At 40.0% G+C, this 27,752-nt stretch overlaps 1 protein-coding gene across 2 annotated transcripts in view; it reads right to left on the bottom strand.

Moving 5' to 3' along the window:
* Positions 1 to 6,174: 6,174 nt before the first annotated feature.
* ATP8B (ATPase phospholipid transporting 8B) overlaps positions 6,175 to 27,752 on the bottom strand; it is a 65,451-nt gene continuing 43,873 nt past the window's right edge. The window contains exons 3-20 of one of the 2 annotated variants that reach the window (XM_064700013.1): positions 23,618 to 23,676; positions 18,910 to 19,122; positions 18,311 to 18,847; positions 18,037 to 18,258; positions 17,720 to 17,968; positions 14,934 to 15,446; positions 13,278 to 13,568; positions 13,038 to 13,211; positions 10,963 to 11,239; positions 10,744 to 10,896; positions 10,494 to 10,680; positions 9,047 to 9,199; positions 8,407 to 8,558; positions 8,119 to 8,342; positions 7,112 to 7,441; positions 6,801 to 7,049; positions 6,614 to 6,730; positions 6,175 to 6,548 (exon numbers count right to left, since the gene is read on the bottom strand). In XM_064700013.1, the coding sequence (XP_064556083.1) occupies positions 6,198 to 6,548; positions 6,614 to 6,730; positions 6,801 to 7,049; positions 7,112 to 7,441; positions 8,119 to 8,342; positions 8,407 to 8,558; positions 9,047 to 9,199; positions 10,494 to 10,680; positions 10,744 to 10,896; positions 10,963 to 11,239; positions 13,038 to 13,211; positions 13,278 to 13,568; positions 14,934 to 15,446; positions 17,720 to 17,968; positions 18,037 to 18,258; positions 18,311 to 18,847; positions 18,910 to 19,122; positions 23,618 to 23,676 (4,451 nt within the window). In that variant the 3' untranslated portion in view covers positions 6,175 to 6,197. The remainder of the gene's footprint in view (positions 6,549 to 6,613; positions 6,731 to 6,800; positions 7,050 to 7,111; positions 7,442 to 8,118; positions 8,343 to 8,406; positions 8,559 to 9,046; positions 9,200 to 10,493; positions 10,681 to 10,743; positions 10,897 to 10,962; positions 11,240 to 13,037; positions 13,212 to 13,277; positions 13,569 to 14,933; positions 15,447 to 17,719; positions 17,969 to 18,036; positions 18,259 to 18,310; positions 18,848 to 18,909; positions 19,123 to 23,617; positions 23,677 to 27,752) is intronic. The other variant, XM_064700014.1, reaches the window with a different exon arrangement.

Genomic DNA, 27,752 nt, shown 5'->3' with positions numbered 1-27,752 from the left:
TTAGTTTTAACAGTCAAGTCGACATAGGCATGCCTGTCTGTTTGATTCTTTCAGTTGTTCTGTTGCAGACAGGAACTACATACATATATATATCGAATTCGCCCGAACCGAGCCACTATATCCTTATTACATTTCATATTTAACATCGAAACACCATGTCATACAGCTCTACAGGATCAATTGGTCGGAAAAGAGCTTTACATGGAATGTTTTTGTACTCCTTAAGATGCACATGTCGAGCCTCAGCAACTATCAGCTTCACTATTTTAACAGAGACACAAGGCTAGGGTAAGGGTATTTAATATTCTCGAACAAAGCATTTTTGCTTGTTTTTTAGTAAATAGTAATAATAAATAGTAATAGGAAGTAATTCGGTTTAAACCCGAGTAACTCGGACGTACCAGAAAATAGAATCAATGCATCGTTTATTTACTTCAGCTTTCTGGTTCGAGTCCCCAACTAGGTTAGAGATGGTGTCGAAGACCTTAGTTCCCAGTGTAGTGCTGATTGCTTGATCAAAATAGCCATATACACTTTTTAATACAATTAAGCGATAATTGTGAGAGTTTTACGGCGTTTAAAAATCATTTAGTTAGCCTCTGGACTGCGACATTTGGTTTGATAATTATGTTATAATACGTAATAGGCATAGGCAGCCTGTATTTTTGTTGTTGTTTGTTTGTTTGTTTGTTTATTTGAATTCACAAAATATGCACCAATAGCACGAGCATTAGCGCATCTCCGACCCAAACGGCCCATATTCCCCACGACTCCCCTCAACCCAACCCCTGCCCAGATTCCACGTGTATTCAAAATTGACCGGCTTTTTGCATATGATTATCGATCTAAGCGAACCTCTTGGCCTGCCCCGCGGCCGGCGCTGGGAACTGTTTCGGTTGTCGTTGTTGTTGTTGTTGTTGCTTTCGTGTGTTGTTGCAACAGAAAACAACTCGGTCGCTTGTCGATTGAGCCAATCTGTGTTTGAGTCCAAGCCATGGACGCAGTCGCAGTCGCAGTTGGCGTCGCAGTTGGCGTCGCAGATGGCGTTGCAGCTGGCGTCGCAGTTCGCTTATATCATGCAAGAGATTTCAAATTTGTTTAGTTTTGTGTGCATTTTTATATAAATTATTTAATGCGCATCGTTGCGCATTTTAAAATCCAACCTACAACCAGCCTCCTGCCACCCCGTCCCCCTTCCCCCGTCGACCGTTCCACTCAGTTCCCTTAAGACTTCAGTTTTAGTCAAATTAAAAGCGATTGGCCTTTTATCACTTGGTTTTGCGGACAGTGTCAAAGCATCCGCCGAGTTATTCATGGAAGCACAGCTGATTATGCATGTTGATGTCCATGCTAATGAAGATGATTCCAAGTGCCGAGTGTGCAAACAGTTTTGTCACTTCCATTATATGCTTGATCCATGACCAGCATTCCACTTGCTCACTCTCATTGGCCACTTTTCCGCTATATGCGTGGGCAAAAAGCCAAATTGTTGACTCATTGCGACTTTATTGATTCATCACTTTATTTAACCTGCGATTAGTTATGCAATTACCAGTATTTAAACATAAATAAATTAAACAATTATTTTATTTGATATTGGTATTCATATTATTATTGTTTTAAATATTATTTATGCTATTATTATTATTATCACAATTTGTATTATTATAATTGGTAATATATTAAGTTTTTCTATTATGGTTTTAAATATGTAATTTTCAAAAAGGTATTTATTAATATATGTTTATGCTGTACAAATAATTTTAATAATTCATATAAATGAAAATATTTCTATGGTCTACAGAAAGTTCTTCCTGATTACAATTTTCTTACTAAAATAAACTATCTTTTATGTTGATTGTAGAATCATCGATTGTTTCATTCATTCGGATCATTTTCATTTAATTAATATTTGGGATTCATCTCCGCACTCCCCTGATAATTGTATTTAACTTTCTTTCGCTTTTTTTTTGACAAAAGTACACACTTGAAGGACATCCTTATTTAAGTTTATGGTCGATGATCGACTTGGAGGTTGTGGTCTGGTAAGGGAGTGTGATTGGGTATTTGGTGTCCAATGCGACTTAGCGCAAAAAGGATGCCAAATCCAATTGGGGAAAGAAAGCAGTGCTAATCCATTAAGCTTTAATACTTAGTTGACTGGCCGTGGACGTGTGCTCCAAGGGATGTCCCACAAAATGCCAATCTGCTTAGCCTGTTGCTAGACAGCAAGAATCTCCGCTTGAAACATGCTACAAGAGTCCACGCCGGCCCATGTTCAATCTTCCGTAATTGAAGATGAGGAGATTTTTATTGGCGCCAGATGGTGTCAAGGGCCGATTGGGGAGTAGACCGCAAAGATATTGTTACAACCAAGAAAGTCAGCCTTAGGAACTTATAGAGATTGTATAGTTGGGATTTGGTGTCAGCCGTTTCTCTCCTAGTCTCCGATAGTAGGTCACTGACTCCGTTTCCTGAAGGGCTGGCGTTTGAGCATTAGACCTGGGGCTGATCCAGAGATGCTTGCTCTGGTTGCATGAGTGTCCTCTTAATATTCCACAGTCACCAGTATCACGGTACCAGTATGATGTGGTCCCCCAGAAATGGGGAATCAATACATTTTGGACGATCTGGTCTGTTTTGACGTTATTCATTTTCGCCTCAGGCGAGGTATCCTCAGCTTCGGAGCTCAGAGAGAATCTGAGAAAGAGGCCTGCCAATAGGGATAATTGAGAAAATTGTCAAGCTATTGCAGAATCCCATCCTTCTTCCCTTTTGAAAGAGTTAAATAACCAACATTTAGTTCGCTTCGAAGATTATACAAGGTGTTGGGTCAGGTCAATAACTGAAAACACCTTAAGATAAATGCCTATCTACTCAGCTCCGAGTATTACACCTCTGAAATGGGTCATCCACATTTTAGAATTTAAAGCGTTGCGTTGAGCCCAAGTTATTAATGAATACTTAATCGATTTGTCATGGGAATTAGCTTATAAAATGCACATATACCGGTTCCTCTGTGCTTCGCACCGCACTTCTCCATCAGTTTGGCAACGAGCCCGCTTTGATACGCCCATTCCTAAATATGGGGAGTTGGTTCGCGCGCCAGATTTCCGCATTTCGACAGTTTTTGTGTTTAACATACTCGTATATCATCGCCACACGCATAATTAAGTAGATATCCACACACACACACACACACATACAGCTGCCCAAAAATGGTTATATCATACCGTTGTATACGTTTAATAGACTTAAAATATACACATTTTTTTGGATTTACTAAGTTTCATTCATAATGTTGGCCAATCATTCAGCAAAGTGAGGCTGTGCGATGCGCTGCTCTCAGGTATTTCAGATTTACACGATTTTTCAAGTATTGCATCGAAAATATTAAGTAAGCAGCTTTATTAATAACAGATGAGATGATTAAGCCCGCTTTCTGATGTTCCTGTTGACAACCACTAAACATGTTGTCCAAACCAACTATATTTGTCTTGTATTTACTTATATGTGTTGATTATAGAGTTTGTGCCGATTTAGGTGTTTACAATTACAATTAACATTTGTCTTTTGTTTTGTATTCTCCTGTATTACGCCCAGCACACAGATTTTAATAAATACTTAAGCCCTGGTTATTTCAAGATATAATGATACGATTGTCCCATATCCGGAAAATTGCAAGACCCATATAACAAGAGGAAATGTCTCCTTAAATGCATTTAATATAACTTTTGAAATTCTCGTTGTATAGGTAACAAAAGTATATATGCTGGCATATCATTTCAGCCAGGAAATTATCAAATTGATATTCATCTGGTCTTCTTTTGATCATCTCCACGTGAGGTTGAGGTACCAATTAAGCCGCAAGCGCGGCTAAGCTACCCGGTTTAAGGTGTGTCCTTCGATTGACTACAAAATGATTAACTCATTGGTGTATTCGTTTGCGTTCGCCGGGTTTTTATATGTGGATCAGCAAATCAGCAAATCAGACGAAAAAGTAGCAGCAGAGCCCTGGTGCAGAGCCGACAGTGCTTTACCGAAATGTGAAGTTCTCTATCGGGTAATGTGACACAGACATCTAAAGATATTTATTTTGTATATGTATCTATTCGGCTCAAACCTTCTTCCAACTTTGTAAGGTACTCGAATTTAAATAGTTGCTCGTTAAGAAAGAATTCTAGATTGCCCTGATAATCGTACAACTATAATAAATAACATTAACTTTGATTTCAAATGAAAAACGAATTTGTATAGTAGTATTTATATATATATATATTTTTTGAAAATATTTCGCATTTATTAATCATTTAAAATTGGCTTAGCATAATTTCGTAATTGTCTAAATTTGTAGATTAAAAAAAAAGTACACACACATTTTCCTTATTTTCTTTCATACATTGTATAAGAATAATAATAATAATAATTCAATAACATGCAAAAATATGCTCCAAATGTTGTCAGCGCCTACAAAAGGGATCGATATGACTTAACCGAGTTCTTTACATTTAATTCGTTGATCCGTATACTTCGCATAAAAAATAATGTTCACTTGGTTGTGTTGTTTATTATCGCTTCCATTTTTGTATTCGTCCCCGTTGCTAACCCACAGCCCGCTTGGTAGTTAGTAATATTCTATGCCATACATAATTCGAATACCGTACTCAAATCCATCTCGTTCGATGAAAAAATTTATGGTTTTTGTTTTGTATGCAAAAGCAGTTAAGGTACACACACACTCACACACGCACACACACACACACACACATCAATTGCAGAGGTTACTAATAACAATAATGCTTATAACTAGGGACTGCACTGCTAAAAATATTAGTACGTAGATCTAAATCGAACTGTTGTTACATATATTCAAGTAGTTAGGAACACAGAAGTGAATCTTTGTGTATGACTGTCTATATGTGCGTGTGTGTGTGTGTGTTTATGTGTGTTTGGACATAACATGATTACCATCTAACAATATCTCTATATATATATATATATATATATATATATCTTTACGTACGTATGTATATATCATAGATAACTAGAAATTACAGCTTGTTTCGAAAGTACCGCAAGTACCCTAATTGGTAAGTTGAATTGGCCTGGTTTGGTTAAAGATTAGTTTTACTTTTCATTGAAGTTTTTTCTCTACTTTAAGACACAGCACAACATTTAACAATTATATAAGTACACTTTCAGTTTCTCAATGGTTCTGTTTAGCTTTTATCCTAAGATAAACACTCACGCACTCTCGCAACAAACCCCCATTTACATACATACTTAAATCAATCACTCGTCTAAAGTAAGATCGAATGGAAGTGTGCCAGAAAGTGAGAGAAGAGAGATATTTCTAGGGCCATGCATGCATGTTATTCATTCATTCATTCTTCTAAATGCAGCCCAACATGAAAAACATTTTTTCTATAAAGTGGGATAGAAAGCGTCATCAAATCAGTGAGGACCAATTACTATATAACTTTCTTATATTCACACTAATCTGTTAGGTATTTTGTCGTAGTGTGGAACAGAACTGCATGCTAATGGAAATGGATGCAAAACCTAAATACATACTTGATTCATATTTTTTGGTATATTTGAGACTGTAGCTAAGCTTTAACAACTAGCCAACTAATTCAATAAACTAAAAATATAATAAATAAAAAAAATGTCCTTGTTTTAAGCATTTAATGCTATTTGGAACTGACCTAAAGTTGAGAACTGATAAGAAATACAAAATACTTTCAATGAATTTGAGAATAAAGATTCTTTAAAAAGCTATTAAAAAAAAAGGATAAGGAAAAACTTATATAATAAATCACAATGCTATATGCTAAATACTCAAGCAATTCGCATACTATATCATTAAAGAGATATGAGCTTGATAGCGCTTAGCTTGACTGATCGGCTTAGATTCGGGAGATATGAGGTATTGGAACGATTTAGGGTAAGTTTTTGGTGGTTTAAATAAATAAAGAGAAATAAATTTAAATAATAAAAGTATGTTTCAAGTATGAAACGGACAGACAGACAAACATACTTACATACACACACGCACACTCATTTGTAAACTATATAGTTGCTAAAGCTTATACATTTTTTGTTTCTGTTTGTTTTGCTTGGTTTTGTGTTTGCCTTCGCTTAAAATCGTTGAAGTCGCGATTATTTTTGGTGTTTTTGTTATTGTTGTTGTGATACTAGAGATTAATTGTATCCAGATCCTGACAGGGCGCACGCGGGCTGAGCTCGTCCGTGCTGGCGCTTCCTTGATTCATATCACTGCTGCTTTGCCCATCGTGCCTTATATCCGCCATTGATGAATGTATTTGATTGTTGTGATTGTGACGCAGATTCGTGTTGTTATTGTTTTTGCTGCTGATGTTGTTGTGGTTGTGGCTAATTGAGGGCGTCTGCTTTTTAGTCACGCCATCGCCCAGGTTATTGTGCAGCGCCTGCGTCTTCTTGGTGCCCAAGCCCAGCGGAAAGGCAAAGTCCTGTGGCATCTTGTGCATAATCTTGCCCGACGTGATCAGCCGGCCAAAGCCCTCCTGTGTAGTAAATAGACAACATGAGCGTGAGGCACAAAATATGTTAAAGCTCCAGCTGCACTCACCTGATGGGCAAAGGCGTAGCCTGAACGCACAGAGCGGCGTCCACGCCGCGAGGACGGAGTACGCCGCACATCGCTGGAGACGCGCGAGTGAACTTTCTTCAGCGACCTTTGGCGAATCTGTTAAGACATGGGAAATATACCGTTTAAAGCAGAATCCGATAAGAAACGCATTGCAGCAGTTTGTCACCTTGTCGGACAAGCTAGGATGCACATCCAGCAGATAGAACTTATAGGCTAGCACCGGTGCCATCAGCATGACGACAGTTATTAGCATGGTCATCCAAAAGGTCAAATCCATCATGGCCTGTGTCAGGGAGCCTACGTAGGGTCCGCCAATTACATAGTTGTAGAAATAGTCTAGCACAAAGTACCAAATGAGGCTGCCCCAGATGGTTATATGATTGACTATGGTCCAGTAGGAGGTGTAGAGCGAAATCTGCAAGTTAACGCCAAATTCAAACAATTAATCAACTCCGCACTCTCTTCCTGGCTACTCACCTGGGCTGTGTTGTCCACGATCAGTATGGTGGCCACGACAGCGCCCAGGGTCATGTGGTCGCTCAATATGTAGCCATTGTGCGAGACGCCATCCTTGTAGACGCCATACGGTATAAGGAACAGGATGAGCGAGGTGAAGGCGCCATGCAGAACGCTGTAGATGAACTCGCGTATGTTGAAGAGTTCACTCTTCAGACCCGGCGCATAAAGACGCGGGTACTCCAAGCTATGCTTGTCCGAAACGTCCTGCTCAAAGACGCCCAGTGCCAGCACCGGCAGTGATGTGTAGAACAGATTGTACACCGATATGAACATGGGATCGAACACGGTCTAGAGATGCAAGAATAATCGATTAATCGATAAAGTTAAGCTACTGCTGCAAAGAGAAGGAGAAAGCGTCCCATCTCTTCTCCGCACGTTCAGCTCTAACTTTTGTCTCTCTAGGCAAGGACCCAAACGCATTTCAAATTTTATTAATGCCTCGGGACTAAAATTAGTGCTTCTTAATCACTTGTGCTCTGGGGAGATCGAAAGGTGGATCAGTTCATCAAGTGAGTCAAGGATAAACTGCCTTTGGCTACCGCGTTAGACTTTCCTTACATACTCTATCAAATGAAAGACAGTCCTTGAATTATTTTTGTTCTGTACGCATTCTTTCTTCTAGTTTTCTATTCTTATTTTCACTTTCATTCATTTAAATTACTATAACGATATCTGATATTGTCGACCTTTCATCGAGACGTTGAAATGCTCTGTTAAAAGTAAAACAGAGTTTGTTAGATTTGCGTAATATCCGTCCTGTTGTCCGGCTGTTTGCGAACACCCTTATTTCATAGTCTAAAGATTAAGCCAAAACTATACCTATTTCAGTCGCAGAGTAAAAAAACAAAAAAAAAACAACTCCATTATCAAGAAGATTCTTCTCGAATGTCGTAAGCTGCGAACAGAGTATTGGGCACTCGGTTACACCCGACGGCCAGGTTCTTACTCGATTTAACTGTTCTTACCTGTGCACTGAAGCCACAGAAGAGGGAATACCAGCAGTGGCACAGCGTAAATGCAAAGTTCTTGTAAAAAAAGTAGCGCAGAAACTTGCACATGCGATAATAGGACCAGCGTCCGTGCACCAGCAATAGACGCTCCAGATAGCAGAACTGGGCAATCGCGTAATCGCTGGATAGCACCGCTTGTAGGCCCTCCTGGCCCGAGATGCCCACGCCAATGTGCGCGGCTGTTGGGCAAAATGACAAATATGAAACAATTGTAGTCTTTTATTTGGAGTGTGTAGGACTTACCCTTGATCATGGAGACATCGTTGGCGCCATCCCCAATGGCCAGTGTGACGGCATTTTTGGCACGCTTGATTAGTTCGACGACCAGCGCCTTTTGCAGTGGCGTCACACGGCAACATATCACCGCCTTGCACTGTGAGGCAATGTCCAAGAACCTAGAGAAAGTAACGAGAGGGTGCGAGAATGACTAAGTGAATAGGCAAGGTTCTTGGTAGTGCAATATGAGCTTTTTAATAGAATTGTTTTAACTCTTAGGAACCCTTGGGAAATCGCAAAATCGCTCGGAATAGAAGCAGCCGTTTGGATAAGGCTAGGTTATGACCTTTGTCTCGGCGCAGTTTCCCCACTGGTACATCAATATGGATTTACAAAATAAAAGGGCGCGCCCAAGTAAAGGGCTCCACAATCTCAGAAGCTTAGGACTGTCAGACACAGGTGCTGTTAGCTGCTTTCCGTCTTCAACTTGTCATTTCGGATTGAGGCACAGCTTGCGACGGATATGCCAGACGCCCTATGAAAGGGGCACAGGAACTTTAAAGCTCTATGGACATGATAATAGAGTAGCCATTGCCACAAGTGGAACCTGCTCAATTCTAAAAGAACTTAAAACTTAACTTAAAAATACCAGGTGCTAGTTACTCACTTGGTCTCCAGCTCCGGCGACAGACAATGAACCAGTGAGTGGCCATTGACAACCAAGGCAAAGCCTGTGGACTCATCCACTACAACGGAGGGAGCAGTGCGTCTTCCGTCCTCGCTTTTCTCGGCATCCCCAAAGAGATCAGTGCACTCGGCACTGTATCGGCACGTAGGTTGTGAGAGAGACGGTATGCATTAGTGAAAAGTTTCCAAACGTTTATCGGTTAGTTGATTGTTGTGTGTGTTGGGTGTGTGTGTATGAGAAACACAAAATCTTAATTATTGTATTGAATGAATATCGAATGACATTTTAAATTGATGGCCATGAGACAACAGTCAACAGTGAGAGCGAAAAGCAGTTACAGAAAGAGAGTTAGACAAAAAAGCGACATATATTCTTGGGTTATGTTAGCCAGAGAGAGAGAGAGAGGGAGAGAGAGAGAGAGAGAGAGGGAAAGAGCATACAACTCTCCCGCTCTCCCATACGATCTTAAGAGAGAGTATGTCGGAAATCCCTATAAACAAGCATTACTCTGAATGAACATGAATACATAGGGTGTACGGTACTACGATGAACTACGGGTGTACGATGTACTACATAGATATTGCTACGAATGAAAATTAATTAAATAATACAAGCTATGAAAAGACCATAACGACAACAATAGCAAGAACAACTAAGGATTTTAACATGAGAAATGTACGTTTTTCTTTGGCTCAAGCGTTGAATTTGTTTTGTACTCAAGTTTAGTTTTTGATTTCGTATTTTCTTGTACAGAAATTATAATGACTGTGATGACAAAACTGACGTAACTTAAACAATGCACATTAATTGATTATATCCATGAAGATAACGAAAAACAATTTGTATTAAGTTTTAGTTTTTAAAATTGTGTATTTTTTTTTTTGTTTTTACTTGACGGGCGGAACAAGTACCAATAGAGGGTAACATCCTTGGGATTACTAAAAGATTCATTAAGTTATAATTGTTTTTATCTAATATTGTTTTGTTTCTTTTATTTCCTACGATCAACTAATAAAGCAATATGCCACTTCTAAACACACATATAGAAATTATATCTGAATAAAGGAAAAAAGAAATTTAGCTAGTATATAATGCTTTGAGGAGTGTGCCAATTGATCTGCTAAGAAGAGAGATCTAATAGAGATCATGGAACAAGTAAGTTGGTAAGTCAAAAACAGAAAAGACAAAGAAATAATTGTAGATTACAAACAAACATGGTTAACAAACCGAAAAGAGAGAAAGAGAAATATATATAGAGAGATACACAGATTGATAGAGTTAGCAGAAAATACAGGGTGACTTTCTAGCTGCGCTTTGGTGTCGTATCTGTTTTAGCTTCACTGCGTCTAGAATCTTAATTATTTCGTTTAATTTAATTTATTTGCTTGGGTAGATTTTGGAAATTCTCTTTTGGAGTGCCCTCTACCTGTCCGGTCCGCCCTTATTATCCTTAATTTTCGCATCCCACCTAAAGGTAACCACTGATATGGCTGGCGGCGGCTGTGGTATGGTCGAACCGTTTGGATCCTGCATAAATGCAGATGTCTGCGTCATCGCAACGCCCATGGGATCCATACTGCTGTCGCTGTTATATTGATTAAGCGTCTCGGAACCTGCAAGAACGCCAATTTGATCCGTTGGTCGATTCGATTTCATGCTATATATGTAGTATTTACCGCCCGGCCTAAAGCGATCGAATATCTTGATGGACTCTTTGAACTGACGCAGTTGCTTCTCCACCTCCTCCACAGAGCTGCCATCCACAATAAAGACATCCACGAGCTCATCCGTCAGCAGCTGGCAAGAGTAGCCAATGTTGATGGCCGTTTCTACCAAAAACAAATAGGAACATTGGATATATTTTCTACATTGAGAAGATGTCAGTAGATGATTACCTTGTTTGTCGCCTGTGAGAACCCAGATCTTAATGCCCGCGCTCTGCAGATTAGCTATCGACTTGGGCACCCCGTCCTGCAACTTATCCTCGATGGCTGTCACGCCTAGCAGCTGCATATCACTCTCGACCTCCTCGTACATCACGTTCAGCTTCTGTTCGCGCGAATCCATGGACAGAGCCGCCTCCTGCTGTCGCAATCGCCATTCGTTGTAGTACTGTTCCGTCAGGCGACGCTCCGCTAGCACCAGAGTACGCAAACCCTCGCCGGCGAATTTCTGTAAATGTTGAAAATATCTTATTATTTCTGTTTATACGCATTGGAAAAGTATTTGCGTACGGCAAATATAATAATATCATATTGTATGCTAGCATTTTTCGCGATTTGGTGATGCCAGTAAAATGAAATACGCACTCGTCATACTTCCGTCTGCCACCCAATTTAAAATTTACCAATCCATTGCAAACTAATTTGAAACATCAAAGCTGTCATGCCCACTGAGATGATGCTCCAGTTCCTCACAACGGGCGGCCCTAAAACATTATATCACCCACTAAGCAAGCGCTCGAATAGAAACTCATTACAGCTTTCGATGCTTAAAATGTCTCGAATCAATCGCATAACTTGTTTGATTGAATTTATTAAAAGTAACACACACATATTTTTTACTTTGAATAAGGAATAAATATTTTCTCTTCCGTCTTCCGGCTTAACTTTTTACCTCGTGGTCATTGTACGGCACTTCGAAAACAATTCTACTAATCGACTCCTTTGGGCCTGACATAAAATGTATATGACAGAATTGCAGTAAATAGAACACAGGAGAAATGATCACTATTATTGTTAATTCTCTTATATTTTCCATATTTTTTTTTTTAAATTTATTATTGTTTAATTTTTTCTATGTGAATCATTAATTAATTAGTAAACAGTTGGAGTTGAACCAGCGACTATTCGTTTGCTTCGCTCAGATACCTACGCTATATAGGATTATGAAAGCCACCGTTATAAAAAGAAGCTTCAGTACAAATTTTAGGTTTTAATCTTGGGCTGTGCTTTCGTCACCGTTCAGCCAGTCGGTCAGTCAAAACATACTTATTTTCTTCCTCGAAGCTGACACTAAGGAATTTTATTAAATTTAAATTTATTTAATTTTTAGTATTTTATTGTTTTTGTCATAGATTTAAAATGCACCTTTTTACTTCCTTTATTTCAAATTATGTATAAATAATAAATGTTTTTTATTTTAGTTACCGGACTATTATATATTTATACTAGCGGGTATAACCCGGCCTTGCCCGTGGCACGTATGTTATAAAATCAATGTTCTCAAACAAATTTGTAATGATTTTGAAATTGATCGGACGGTAAACAAATAACTTTCATTCAAACGTTTTTCGCCAATTTACCACTGTTGCGAGTGGAATTTCCCAAATCGCTGAAACACGTATTCATTAAATTCTTATGTAGAGCTTTGAAAATAAGTTTGAAGCAAATCGGACACAACTTAAAACTTCACCCAAAAAATCTTTAAATCGCGTTCCCCCCGAAGAAACACGTCTCAAATGATTTTTCTTATAGATCTCTGGAAATGAATTTGAGCGCGAAACGTCACCCACGAAATCTTTGACCTCCATTTCCACCAAGGAGGAACGGATTTTTCGAAAACACCCCTCAAATGAATTTGAACAGAGATCTTTGAAATTAACTTTGAGGCCGATCGGATGGTAAACAAAAAAGTAACATACAAATGTTTTTCCCGATATTTCCACACTTGCGGGTGGAATTTCCCGAAACCCCGTCTTAACGTGCACCTACATCACATAAGGTAGCTTCAGTGAAAATTTCAGCTTCCTAGCTCTTACGGTTTGGGTTGTGCGTTGATCACCAATCAGTCAGTCAGTCAGGACAAACAGTTTTATATATAGAGATATATACATATATATATATATATATTTTGTTTTGTTATTTTCACTTTAGGGGATAGGTATAAAAGATTTTTAAAGACGTAAATAATAATTTTGTTTGAATTTTCGAAATTTTTCGATTTTAAATTTACGTTATTGGACACTTACATTAAGGTGATCCTGTGTACGTGCCTTTAGATCCTCCTGTCCGCCGTGCAAACGATCGTATATCACGTTATCTGCCCCCTTGCAGTAGAGAACCACGGAGTTGCCGCGACGCAAGATGACGGACATGCGTTTGCGCACATTATTAAAGTCGAGTATGTGCAGCAGCTCGTATTCCTGAAAGTAATGAAAAGACTTGGATAACATCTATACTATTTGCCGAAGTACTAGCCCAAAGCTCACCTCCAGGCGACCCATCACTTCGATGGTAATACTGTTTGGTGTGCGTGAACGGAACACAAAGCCAAAGTTGCGAGCCGCTGAGACGAGCGCAGCTTCGTCTGGACTCTGCGCCTGGTACTCGAGGCGGCCATCGACGGTCTCCGCCATGACCGTATGGCAGATGGCGAGCAGTCGGAAAAAGTTATGTGCGTGCGGCTCATCCGAGCGAACCGCATCCAATAATGTGCGATCGTACCAGCGAAAGTCGCTCTCGTGGTGCGGATTGGCCGAGAAGTCTACCGGTTCGAGTGCCTGAAAGAGTTGATCAAATGGGATTATTAGACTGGATTGCATGGGCTTGGGATATATTTAAGTTTAACCATTTTTAATTTTGTTTTTATAAGCTGTTAATATTTGTATATGTATGCTAGTATAAAGCAGAGGCAGGCACCAAATTTGGGTACGATAAGAGTTTACGATATGTTATCATACTGTGTGGTTAGTTATTACAGGGTGTAAATACGATATTTCTTTAATGATGATGTACTCAACTCGCAATACGATATTGGCTTATGTACGATACACAAACGCTTTGGCATATTTGTCAATATGTTGTTCACTAAACCAGACACTAGGCTTACGGCATTTATTAAATAAGATAATACCACTTATAATATTTAATTTACGGTTGGCGTTAACAAAATATGAGACACAGGTATATGGTATTTTAATTACGATGTAAAAATGCCCTACACGAAATTTGAAATACGACATGCGACAAGCACAATTGGCAATACGATATTATCATACGGTAAACAGTAAACTCAATAAAAGAAATTTAAAGATATTCAAGCTGTGGGTAACGGGATGTTTAGTTCTTATTACGAATTGAGCAATCGGTAAACAGGTATACAATAAATTTTATTATAAGGATTTGACTTTTTTACTACTTAGCCTAGGTTTATACGTTGAACACGCCATATAAAGCTTATGTGTGTGTATTTTAATATATGTATATGCGTGTGTATGTGTATTGGCATAATGTTCTTTTTAAAATATGATTAAGGCATACGCGAGCCAGCAAAGCAAATAATTATATGTACATAAGTATATATCCAACTAATAGCCCAAAAAGCAATCAATAAACTTAGATCAAGCCGGCCAGAGTGTATTTAATTACATACACACACAAACACACTGGGCGAAGCTAATTGGGGACACATTGAAAGCCAACACATCAAATATATGTACATATAAAACCGAGCTCTATACGATATTCGGGTTGCGAGAACATGAGGACAACATGCATACGTGCACTTTTTGGTGGGACGAACTCCAATTTGTGGCAAAGCGGTGGGTGCTTAAATAACGGTGGTGTGCGGTGGTGGTAGCGGTGGTGGTTGTGGTGCTGCTTCTATCTTTGTTGCCTCTGCAGTGGTGTTGATGGTGCTGTCGAAATGGAGCACAGCAACCGCTGTCGCTGTTGTTGGCTGAAGCCTCGAGTGTGGTTGCGGGTGAAGAAGAAGAAGATGGCTTTGACTTGAATTTGACCAGCTTGCGATTAGTTTGTTGCGGTTGTTCGTGATGTTGTTGTTGGTGTTGTTGCTGGTGTTGTTGCTGGTGTTGTTCTGGTTGTTGGTGCTCGTGTTCTGTTTGATTGTCATGCAAGATTATTACTTTGTCGCTGCCGCTGCCGCTGCTCGTCGACAGCCCGCCGGACAGCTGACGGCGCATGCGCTGGCCGCTGCGCGTAAAACAAGCGCCCAATCCGCTGCTGCCACTGGCACTGCCACTGGCAGAGTGCGTGCGCGTGCGCGTGTGCCCGCCAGGATCATCCATATCATCCTCGTTGCTGACACTTCTGCTAGGCGACAGGTAGTGCACCTGCTTCCGGGCCAACGGATTTTCCACTGTGCTCACTGTCGGCGACAATCGTTCGCTGGCAATGCAGCCGCGCAGCTGCTCCGCACTGTGGGCCAATTGGGTGCCACCGTCGGTGGTTACCAGCACTGCGCTCTTCTTCTCATGCACCTCCGCCTTGTGCACCAGTATTGTGGGTGGGGCAGCTGCCGTCGATGAGCTGCCGCTGCGTTTGTTGCCGCCGCCGCTGCCGCCGCTGCCGCTGCTGCAGTTGCTGTTGTTGTTGCTGTTGCAGTTGCTGCTGTTGCTAGTTTGGAAAAGTGTTTGCTGCTATAACGAGTAATGTGAGTTGTTTGCTGGGCGCACAATTAAACAAAGACATACAATATGTAGTATTATGGGATACGGCACTTGGGTTGCTCCCATTGCAATTTGTTGTCTGGTGCTGTTGCAGTTGCAGTTGCTGCTGCCATCGCCAATGCAGCAGTTTTTGGCATGTGATTTACTTAATTTTTACGTTCTTAACAAAAATGGCTAATGTTATGTTCGATTTTAGGCGCTTGCTTACATATATAATTGCTTTGCTAAAATTAACAAAAAATAACTAATAAAATGTTTGGTCCTAAGCAACGAAATAGGTTTCGGGCTGATCAAATTTGGGCAATTAGACAAATTAGTCTTATCCTCTAAAGGTTTTTTTCATACAACTCAATTATCATCCTGCTTTAGACTCATACGAGACTTATTTATTTTCGATGTTTATCGAGATATATCCAAAACTTAAAAAACGTATCATTCCTACTGAAGCTGTAAAAAACAGTGATCGAGTCCGGACAACTTGACCTGCTTGAATGTGTTACAAAAAAGTATAATTTTAAGATAGAATACCAGCACACTAATACTAAAACTTCATTCTAGAACTGAGGGGTTTAGAATCTCAAGTCGTTGTAATAACATATTTTTAAGCTGATTACAAATATAATTAAAGAGAAAACGTTTAACATAATTACTCAGCATGGAGGATCCGGGCTCGAATTAAAGGTTTATATGAAGTTTATGAATCTAATATTACCTGGACCGAAGGTAAAGGTAGACAGTTCTTAAAAAGTTATGTTGATAATAATAATAATAATAATAATAATTATAATAATTATAATAATAATAATAAAAATAATAATAATAAAAATAATAATAATAATGACAATGACAATGACAATGACAATGACAATGACAATGACAATGACAATGACAATGACAATGACAATGACAATGACAATGACAATGACAATGACAATGACAATGACAATGACAATGACAATGACAATGACAATGACAATGACAATGACAATGACAATGACAATGACAATGACAATGACAATGACAATGACAATGACAATGACAATGACAATGACAATGACAATGACAATGACAATGACAATGACAATGACAATGACAATGACAATGACAATGACAATGACAATGACAATGACAATGACAATGACAATGACAATGACAATGACAATGACAATGACAATGACAATGACAATGACAATGACAATGACAATGACAATGACAATGACAATGACAATGACAATGACAATGACAATGACAATGACAATGACAATGACAATGACAATGACAATGACAATGACAATGACAATGACAATGACAATGACAATGACAATGACAATGACAATGACAATGACAATGACAATGACAATGACAATGACAATGACAATGACAATGACAATGACAATGACAATGACAATGACAATGATAATGATAATGATAATGATAATGATAATGATAATGATAATGATAATGATAATGATAATGATAATGATAATGATAATGATAATGATAATGATGATTTTGATTATGATTATGATTATGATTATGATTATGATTATGATTATGATTATGATTATGATTATGATTATGATTATGATTATGATTATGATTATGATTATGATTATGATTATGATTATGATTATGCTTATGATTATGATTATGATTATGATTATGATTATGATTATGATTATGATTATGATTATGATTATGATTATGATTATGATTATGATTATGATTATGATTATGATTATGATTATGATTATGATTATGATTATGCTTATGATTATGATTATGATTATGATTATGATTATGATTATGATTATGATTATGATTATGATTATGATTATGTTAATAATTTTAATAATAATAATTATAGTAAAAAATATTAATAATATAAATTTGAATAATAATGATAATAATATTATATAATAAAAGTGTTTTTTATATAGAAAGCTGAAAGCCAAAAACTGTGCACTGAGTTATGGCTTGGACACTGGTACAAGTTTCTGTTGCATACCCAACAGGCGCACAGTGCACACACAAAAAAGGCACACACACAGCTAGAATCAAGACCCAGTTAGAGTTAATTAGGTCCCTCCCCCACCTTCACAGAATAACCGGATGCCTGCGAATGGGCGTTTAGCTAAAAGCACCGAAATATCCGGACACAGAACATATGTACGTACATATAGTGTATATTGTATTGTCAGAGTATAGGTCATAGAGACTTACTATAGAGGGCAAATACTCACCTCAGTTATTTCGATGAGCTCGCCGGTGCGCAGGTCATAGACATCGCCATAAGTACGACCATTAATGCTGCACTTGTTAAAGGTCATGATGTTCTGGGTGAGGGTGCCCGTCTTGTCCGAGAAGATGTACTGTATCTGGCCCAGCTCCTCGTTGAGCGTGGTGGTGCGTGCTTTGGCATATGTTTGGGTGCGTGCATAATACATCTCCTCGTCCCAATTGATAAGAAACGACTGAGCAAAGCGTATGACCTGCAGAATAAAACACACATATATTAGACACACATACACCCTACATGCGACAGGGCTTTACAACTTACCTCTACTGAAACATAGAGGGAAATTGGCACAACAGTGTTTAAGACTATGGCGTATGAGAAGAATACGAGCAGGCCAATGACCGTTGCACCGGATGCGACCATCTCTTGCGGTATGATGTGCTCCCACGGCAAATACAGCTGAAAATGCTGGCCAATCAGACCCTCCCAGATGGCGCAGGCGAGCGCAAAGAATGCGCATATGGAGATCAGAAAGAGCACAATCTGTAAGGGAAGCACATGAGCGAATGATTTGATTGAAAGCGACTTGACCTACCCCAATAATAATGAAATTGAGCAAGCGATCCACGCCGGTGCTCTTGAACTGGGTTTTGCCCGAGTTCTGCATGAGCTTGGTGTCAACGCCGGCAAACACGACCACGCCGTAGCACCATTGTGTATTGCGCAGGACACAGCCACGGAGCAGGATCTTATCATTGTCGAGTGCGAATCGCTGATTCCTCCATATGAGTGTGCCCTCGAATTTGTTCAACAGATTGTTGGGTCGCTCGCAAATGATCTCGCCATTAAAGCTCCACAGCAGATCGTGCTGCTCGCCCAGCTCTGTGGTCTCCATTAGGCACTGCTTGGCCTTCAGGTTCGTCTCCCCGTCCAGCTCCGCTGTCTCAATAAAGCACAGGCCACTTGGCTCCGACGTGGTCAACAGCATTATGTCGGCGGCCACAAACTGATTGTTGTCCAAGCGTATCACATCGCCCACCTGCACATCCGACCACTTCGCCTCCACCAGTTTCCCATTGCGCAGTGTCTTCGACTTGCGGTTGTTCACCTGCGAGTCGGACAGATGTCGTTGCTGTCATTAAAAAAAGGGTTATTCATTTTAGTTTCACTTTGGAGCTAAAGTTTTTCACTTACGATGTCATCGTAGGCATCCTTTACGGCGGTCAGCGTCAGCACACCAATCAAGGGTATCGCCGTCGTCACTGGGGTCAGCGAGGATATCGCCGGGATGAGCTGGAGCACCAGCAGGCACAGAAAATAGAAGTTCGCCAATCGCTGAAATTGCTCGAGCAGATTGAACGGCAGGAAAGTTAACAGCGTATACTTTGACGTCTTAATATAGTTGTTCTATATGGGCGAAAAGAAACGAATCCAAAATCTTTGTTAAAATATAAGTACTTATGAGTACTCACAACTTATGCTTCAAATGCAGATAATTTAAATGTACCCGAACTAAGTATCTTGAACTCCACGTCTATATCTTACATTGATATTTGGCAATACGTTTAGAATAAATCGAAAAGGGAACCAACATTTTGAATTAAAGTATTCTGCCTATGTTAGTCTTGTGGTGAGAATCTAAAACCGAAAAATAAACTTTTGTTCATAAAACCAAGAGCGGTGGATTTTGCGAAAGGTGTGAAATACGTCTCAGATGGATTTTTTACAAAGTTCTTTGAAAATGTTATTGAAGCCGATCGGATCATATGTACGTCCGTGTTTTGCCAATTAGCCACACGTATTCATTAAGTTCCTAGGTATGGCTTTGAAAATAAGTTTAAAGCAGATCGGACAAAACTTAAAACTTCGCCCGAAAAATCTGTGAATCGCGTTTTCCACAGAGGAAACGTCACAATCGATTTTTCATGAAGAACTTCACCCACCAAATCCTTGACCTCCTTTTCAGACTAGTAGGAATGGATTTTCCAATAAGATTTAAAAACGAGAAAGAAGTGCTATCTTCGGCAGACCGAAGATTTAATACCCTTGCAGACCCAACCTTTTCAAAATGCTTATAGTGCTTTGCCCGTATCTAAGAAGTACAGGGAAAATAGTTAATGCCGAGTATGGTTAAGATATCATGAAAAACAAAACAGGTTTACGTACAAAAACTTAATTTTCGACCAATCGTTCCTATGGCAGCTATATGATATAGTTGTCCGATCTTAATAGGATTTTGCATATATATGGGGAGCGTAGTAAAACTAATAAATACCGAGTTTGGTCAAGATATCTTGAAACACATAAAAATTTTCCATACAAAAACTTAATTTTCGACCGATCTTTCCTATGGCAGCTATATGATATAGTTGTCCGATCTTAATAGGATTTCGCATATATATGGGGAGCGTAGTAAAACTAATAAATACCGAGTTTGGTCAAGATATCTTGAAAAACATAAAAATTTTCCATACAAAAACTTAATTTTCGACCGATCGTTCCTATGGCAGCTATATGATATAGTTGCTCGATCTGAATCGAATTTTGCATATATATGGGGAGCTTAATAAAACTAATAAGTACTGAGTTTGGTCAAGATATCTTGAAAAACATAAAAATTTTCCATACAAAAACTTAATTTTCGACCGATCGTTCCTATGGCAGCTATATGATATAGTTGTCCGATCTTAATAGGATTTTGCATATATATGGGGAACGTAGTAAAACTAATAAATACCAAGTTTAGTAAAGATAACTTTATAAACAAAAATGTTTTTCATACAAGAACCTACTTTTCGACCGATCGTTCCTATGGCAGCTATATGATATAGTGATCCGATCCAGCTGGTTTTGACATATGAACTGCGTGCAACAAAAAGAGGGACTTCTGCAAAGTTTCATAAAGATAGCTTTAAAACTGAGAGACTAGTTCGCATAGAAACAGACAGACGGACAGACGGACATGGCTATATCAACTCGGCTGTTGATACTGATCAAGAATATATATACTTTATGGGGTCGGAGATGTCTCCTTCTATGCGTTGAACATTTCACGACAAAATTATAATACCCTCTGCAAGGGTATAAAAAAAACTTTGAAAATGAGTTTGACGCCGATCGAATGTTAACAAAAATACCTCCTACAAACGTTTTAAGCTATTTTTCACACTTGCGGGTGCTATTTTATAAACCTTAAACCTTAAACCGCCTTAGCATGCACCTCCATCACATAAGGTAACTACAGTGAACATTTCAGCATCCTAGATCTTAAGGCTTGGATTGATCACCAGTCAGTCAGTCAGGACAAACAGAATTAAATATAGAGATAGAGAACTTTCGCCCATGGGAATAAATGTTTCGAAAAGCGTGAAACACGTCTTAAATGATTTTTCATAAGAATCTTTGAAAATAAGTTTAATGCGGATTAAATCCAATAAAAGTTTCGAAAACCCCGTCTTAGCTTGTACTTCCAACATCAGTAAAAATTTCAGCTTCCTCGTACTTAGTAACCCTAATGCGTGTATATCAGTCATAACAATGGGCTTTATAGATTATATAGATTTAATTGCCATTTGTATTAAAGGAGACATCTCCGAACCGATCCCAAATGCAGGATTCATTTTGCTTCCTACATTTAACTTACAGGCCAAGTATGTCCCGTTCGCAACATATACCAATGAATGTGACAAACAGGAAGAGGCGTCTCCAACCCAATAGAGTATAAATATTCTTGGTCAACATTAAGAGTCGAGTTAATCTAGACATACTCAAAGACAATAAGAGCAAGGGGCTTCGAAATTGGAACTTAGGGTTCCCAATTAACCGTGAAGATCCAGTTGATTTCACTCTATTTCCACGAAATCAAAAAAAATCGATTTTCAGATTAGACTTTTAGAGTCTATCTCGGAGCTAGAAGCAACAAATTTGGTATGTAGGCTCTCATGTGGAACAAACAGATAAAGATCATTCATAGTTTAAGATATCTCCGCCGTTACCCTCTAAAAAATATAAAAACATATATTTTGTTAGAAATATAGTAAGACTAGCGGGTATAGACCAGCGCTGCCCGTGGCACGTGTAAAGTAAATGTTCTCAAAAAGCTTTGAAAATGATTTTTAAACTCATCGGATGGTAAACCAACAACTTTCATACAAACGATTTCCGACAATTTACCACTGTTGCAGGTGGAATTTCCCAAATCGCTTAAACACGTTTTCATTAAATTCTTATGCAGAGCTTTGAAAATAAGTTTGAAGAAAATTGGAAAAAATTAAAGCTACACCAAAAAAATCGTTCAATTGCACTTTCCACCGAAGAACTTTGGATTTTGCGAAAAATGTGAAACCCGTCGCAAATAATTTTTTAGGTAGATCCTTGGAAATGAATTTGAGAGCGAAACGTCATCCACAAAATTTTTGACCCCCATTTCCACCAAGGAGGGATGGATTTTCCAAAAAGTGCGAAACACCTCTCAAATGAATTAGAACAAAGATCTTTGAAAATAAGTTTGAGGCCGATCGGATGGTAAACAAAAATGTTGCATACAAACGTTTTTCTCGATATTTCCATATTTAACGTGTACCTTCGTCAAATAAGGTAACTACAGTAAAAAATTCCAGCTTCCTAGCTCTTACGGTTTGGGCTGTGCGTTGGTCACCAATCAGTCAGTCAGTCAGTCACGACAAACAGTTTTATATATAGAGACTAGCGGATATAACCCGGCCTTGCCCGTGGCACGTATGTTATAAAATCAATGTTCGCAAAAAAATTTGAAATGATTTTGAAACTGATCGGACGGTAAACAAATAACTTTCATACAAACGTTTTCCGCCAATTTACCACTGTTGCGAGTGGAATTTCCCAAATCGCTGAAAGACGTATTCATAACATTCTTATGTAGAGCTTTGAAAATAGGTTTGAAGCAAATCGGACACAATCTAAAACTTCGCACAAAAAATCTTTGAGTCGCATTCCACCCGAAAAAGTTTGGATTCTGCGAGCAGTGTGAAACACGTCTCAAATGATTTTTCGTATAGATCTCTGGAAATGAATTTGAGCGCGAAACGTCACCCACCAAATCTTTGACCTCCATTTCCACCAAGGCGGAACGTATTTTTCGAAAAATGTGAAACACCCCTTAAATGAATTTGAACAAAGATCTTTGAAAATAAGTTTGGGGCCGATCGGATGGTAAACAAAAAACTTTCATAAAACCGTTTTCCGCCAATTTACCACTGTTGCGGGTGGAATTTCCCAAATCGCTGAAATACGTATTTATTATATTCTTATGTAGAGCTTTGAAAATAAGTTTGAAGCAAATCGGACACAACTTAAAACTTCGCCCAAAAAATCTTTAAATCGCATTCCCCCCGAAGAAGTTTGAATTCTGCGAAAAGTGTGAAACACGTAGCAAATGATTTTTCTTATAGATCTCTGGAAATGAATTTGAGCGCGAAACGTCACCCACCAAATCTTTGACCTCCATTTCCACCAAGGAGGAACGGATTTTTCGAAAAGTGTGAAACACCCCTCAAATGAATTTGAACAAAGATCTTTGAAAATAAGTTTGAGGCCGATCGGATGGTAAACAAAAAAGTTACATACAAACGTTTTTCGCGATTTTGCTACACTTGCGGGTGGAATTTCCCGAAACCCCGTCTTAACGTGCACCTACATCACATAAGGTGGCTACAGTGAAAATTTCAGCTTCCTAGCTCTTACGGTTTGGGCTGTGCGTTGATCACCAATCAGTCAGTCAGTCAGTCAGTCAGTCAGTCAGTCAGTCAGGACAAACAGTTTTATATATAGAGATGTAGCTATTCACTTCATATAAACAACAAACGGAGTTATTCAAAATGAATATTCCATAGCATGAATTTGAGAGATAATCCGTTCAACTTACGTGATATTTAAACTGAGAATTAAATTCCTTGTCATTGGCGCGGATCCTGCGCTCATTATCTGTAATAGAAGAAGGCACAAATTAGTTGGCTACAAAACACGAGTTCTGAGTTAAGCCTAAGCCATTAAAGGCACTACAGGGAAATGTCCCGCCCAATTACCCGAGAAATAGTACGAGCTGCGTCGGCGTCGCAGTTGCGATAAGCGTCGCAAATTACGCGCCGATGCCGATGCCAGGAGTTGCGGTTGCTGCGGGTCCAGTTCATCGAGTGGACTGTGACTGCACCGACGGCTGGGCAGGCTTTCGGGCGCACTGCGCCGCCAGCTGGCGAAGCGCTGCAGCATGGACAAATGCGGCTTGGCCAGGGGCTGTTCCTTGTACTGCAGTTCCACATCGACGGTGGTTATAGGTGGTTCCGTTATGTCCGCATTGGCCAGGCTATAGAAGCTTTCGGCCAGGTCGCTCGACGTGGTTGTTGTTGTCGTTGTCACCGTTGCTTTCAAGTTTGCGGGCAAGGGCGAGGCTATTGTCAGCGTGGAATTGCCGATGTTCATGGTCTCCGGCTGGGCTAGGCGCACCTGCTGCAGCTGCTCGTCTTGCTCCTGCTCCAGCGCCAGCTGCATCTGCTCCTCTTCGCATCGCTGTCGTCGACGGCGTCGCGATTTACTTGCAAAATTAAACCAACGGGTGCGACGCATCACTGCTGCCGTCTGCTCCTGCACCTGACCCTGCTCCTCATCCCTTAGTTCGTATTTTGCGCTATTTTGGTCCCCGGTCAGTACATCCAGCTCCAGTGTATCCGGCCGCTGCCGCATACTTTTCCCTATCTCACTGCATTTCCTAGCACCGGGCATGACTACGGCTCTAAGTTATTGGGTGCCTCTCCGTGCCTCGCTTTTACTGGCGCCCTGCTGCGATAAGCGGGCATTGCCCAACCGTCATCTTTCTGGTGGATACACATATATATCAAATGGCGAGGACCAGACACGTTGTCAACGTCGTCGTCGTCGTCGTCGTTATCTTCCCCCAATGAGCTATTAACTTTGAACTAGTAATGCGCTATGATCAGTCTGGAGCATCCCTCACACAGACAAAAAAAAATCCGATTCTAGTTAGGAGTTGTCCTGATGCCTTCACAACCATTGCAACGTCCAAAAGCACACATTTCCTTGGTCCCGCACTCTTGGAAGTGCATTTTGCATAATTTCGGTATTAACTATCCGATCCATATGTCACCCAAATTTTGGGATATGCCAAACCGACTTTAGCTTTAGGAATAAACCTTTTTCAATTTTCCGGAGAACAGGAAGAGGTATCTGAAATATTTTGTGAATGGTACACGGCCATCACCATATCTCTCATAATCTCCGAGCTTTAAAAAAAATCGATACTTATCGATATTATGGATATGGAACTCGTCTTTTATATGATATACAAGAATATATATTTTAATTTTTAAGCCTTTAGCTTTAGTAGTAATTTCCGAGATCATCGCAATAATATAGTCGGTCAGATATATAGATCAAGAACATATACACTTTATGGATTCGGAAATGCCTCTTTCTTTCTGTGATCCATTTACCCGATTATGCGTGAGAGTCACATATGAACACATATCTTAAGAACAAAAACACAAACTAACCGGCTCACTTTATAACCGAAAACGAAAGCCTATAGGGGAACAAATCTTATTTCGAGGTGTCGTCAGGTGGGCGTCACTCGTGGAGTTGGTTAGTGCCCGAGTTTAAGCCATCAGCTTCGACAAAATCTTAGTTAGCGCAGCCCAAACCCCATATCCAGCGATCACGTCCGTAGCGCCTAACTCGCTCATTTGCTGGGGTGACAAGGGATAAGGTCCAAATTGTGCCTCTGTATAGCGCGGCTATAGGAACGGCCAGATTCCCGGAACAAGTGGATATGGGTGGAAAATGACAGCAGCCTCCTCGCAGCTATGGAAATTGGAGAGCCACCACCTTTGTGGTTGGATGTTTGTTGGCATCAGGGCAGGACCAAAGTAATAGTATACGACGGTTGCTTCACTAACGCGTCGTGTTAAGCAGGCCACACACTCAAGTGTGTCTTTTCGCCATGATCCAAAAGGATTCTTAAACAACTAGAGGTAGAGGAGACGAAGAGACCTTCTCTCCACGTCATCCTTATCCTAAACGATCTTTTCCTATCCTATCTGCTAGATCTCTAGGTAAGTCGAGCGGAATAGCCACGTGTAGTGAGAAGAGCGTATCCATCCAGGTATGCCGCTCCCACTCGGTAAACGTTAAACAGCCGCTGAAGAGCCTCGAAAATGCCTAACCGTGGGTCACCCAAAGTCCAGGAGTTGATTGTGGCTAATAATACCCTAGACAGGAATATGTAGGACACCCCTCGTCTCGCAAAGGATCTTTTCGGACTTTGTCGACGTCATCGTCGACGAGACAAGCTGTACAGTGGTGAAGGCTAACACTAAAGATGGGTAAATACTTGTATAGATTTACCATACCCACTCCAAAACAGCTACCGCTACTCTTGTGGTCTGAATTCTTCAGGACGGAACTAACGTCGCCATCCTCCAGAACCCTTAGCTGGGAAGGCTGGGGTAAAAAATAAAAAAAAATACCAAGACAAAAATTTGCTTCCTAATTTCAGCGATGGGAACAAAACGGTTGCATGCCTATAGCTAAAACCAAAGCCAATTATATTAAATGCGCATTGGCAAAAAAGGTTTACGGCAAGCAAAACGAACTGCTAGACGGTTCTTTTGTTCAAAGTTGCGAAAGGCATCCTCCATGCCTTGGACATCTTAAGCAACCTGTCGATTAATGAACAAATTCAAGCCAGGAACAACTAGATGTTCTATTATAAATGCTGATAACATACCCTACGGAGTATGACAAGCTGCGTGACCTTCAGTTTCCTGCCCTTTCACAGCATTGAAGACAATGCAACGGCTTTTAGGTCTCCATCTGAGAGGTAAAATTCCGCTCTTCCACTTCTCAATCTCACTGAAACAGCTGCTGTCACTTCGTCTAAAGGAAAATCTCTTCTGCAAAAGGAATTTACCTTAGTAGCCGTTCTCGACTTAGAAGGCACCCTGTAAGGCATTTTTCTAACCTCTATCTCTGTTACGACCTATGGAGGGTGAAGGAAATCGCATGATTGCGACAACGCGGATAACGTGCTGTCGTATGCCCGGGAATATTCCGACAATTTCTGTTCGAGCGCATGACTGATGCTCTATACAGAGTATTCAAATGGACATCAAACGTTGGCCTGGGAAAATATTCCGCAAAACCCGAGTTATTCCTCTTCACCGGGAAATACAAAAAAGACTTCTTTAATTAATAACAACGTGCAGTATTCTCTGGCGCTTAAGTCCATCTTATCCCCATACTACCGACTACTGTAGCTCATATATAGGATAGCTGCGATAGGATCCTTACGGAAGGATCTAACTAGATAATCGTCATGGAGATGTCTAAGCAGTTTGATGTTCATCTTAAACGGGCTTAGGCCACACAGAGATCGATGGCAACTTCCGAACAGACCAACTGCCAAGGCTGGCAAATAACGATTTGATCCTCTGCGATAAGAAAACGAGAGACACTTGAATGCTTTTAATTCAAAGGCATTTTGTGTTTCGTCCGACAAACTTGGCCGACTCGGTGTTAAAAACGCTCCACAGAGCTGTATCAGCTGGATGGGTTCAGTTGCACAGCAGTAGTTAGAGCTATTACTGGAGACTGGCTGGTGGGCACCGACAGAATCCTAGCCCCCTTTATCGGCTTATGCAGCTGTTTTTGTCATAGGGACGAGCAAGAGATCCGACCCTGTCCCACTCTATGCAAAACTAGATACCAATTCGTTGGAACTTATTGCCTTTAAACCTATAGGATATCTATAAGCAAAGACTCAAACACATTTAAGATTCATCCGTACATAAGGCTTATTGGTCCCTCTGCCGTTATTTTGGTCTGGAAAACGGAAAGTACGTGTCCTCTGCGGCATCACAATGGACCAATTATGGTCTAAGTGAGTCGAGGGTTAAAGCAGCCTGTGGACACCGCACTAATGAAACCTCTGTTAAAATAAGTAAATCAAGGAATTACTATGATTAAATCCAAACTCAAACAAGAATTTC

This window comes from Drosophila montana, unplaced genomic scaffold (genome assembly GCF_035044405.1).
Source record: "Drosophila montana isolate Dmon_TW-CO22-7 unplaced genomic scaffold, ASM3504440v1 contig_1624_1, whole genome shotgun sequence".
NCBI classification, from domain to species: Eukaryota; Metazoa; Arthropoda; class Insecta; order Diptera; family Drosophilidae; genus Drosophila; species Drosophila montana.
Note: the sequence above shows the minus strand (reverse complement) of the source record. Positions and strands in the feature narration are given on the sequence as shown.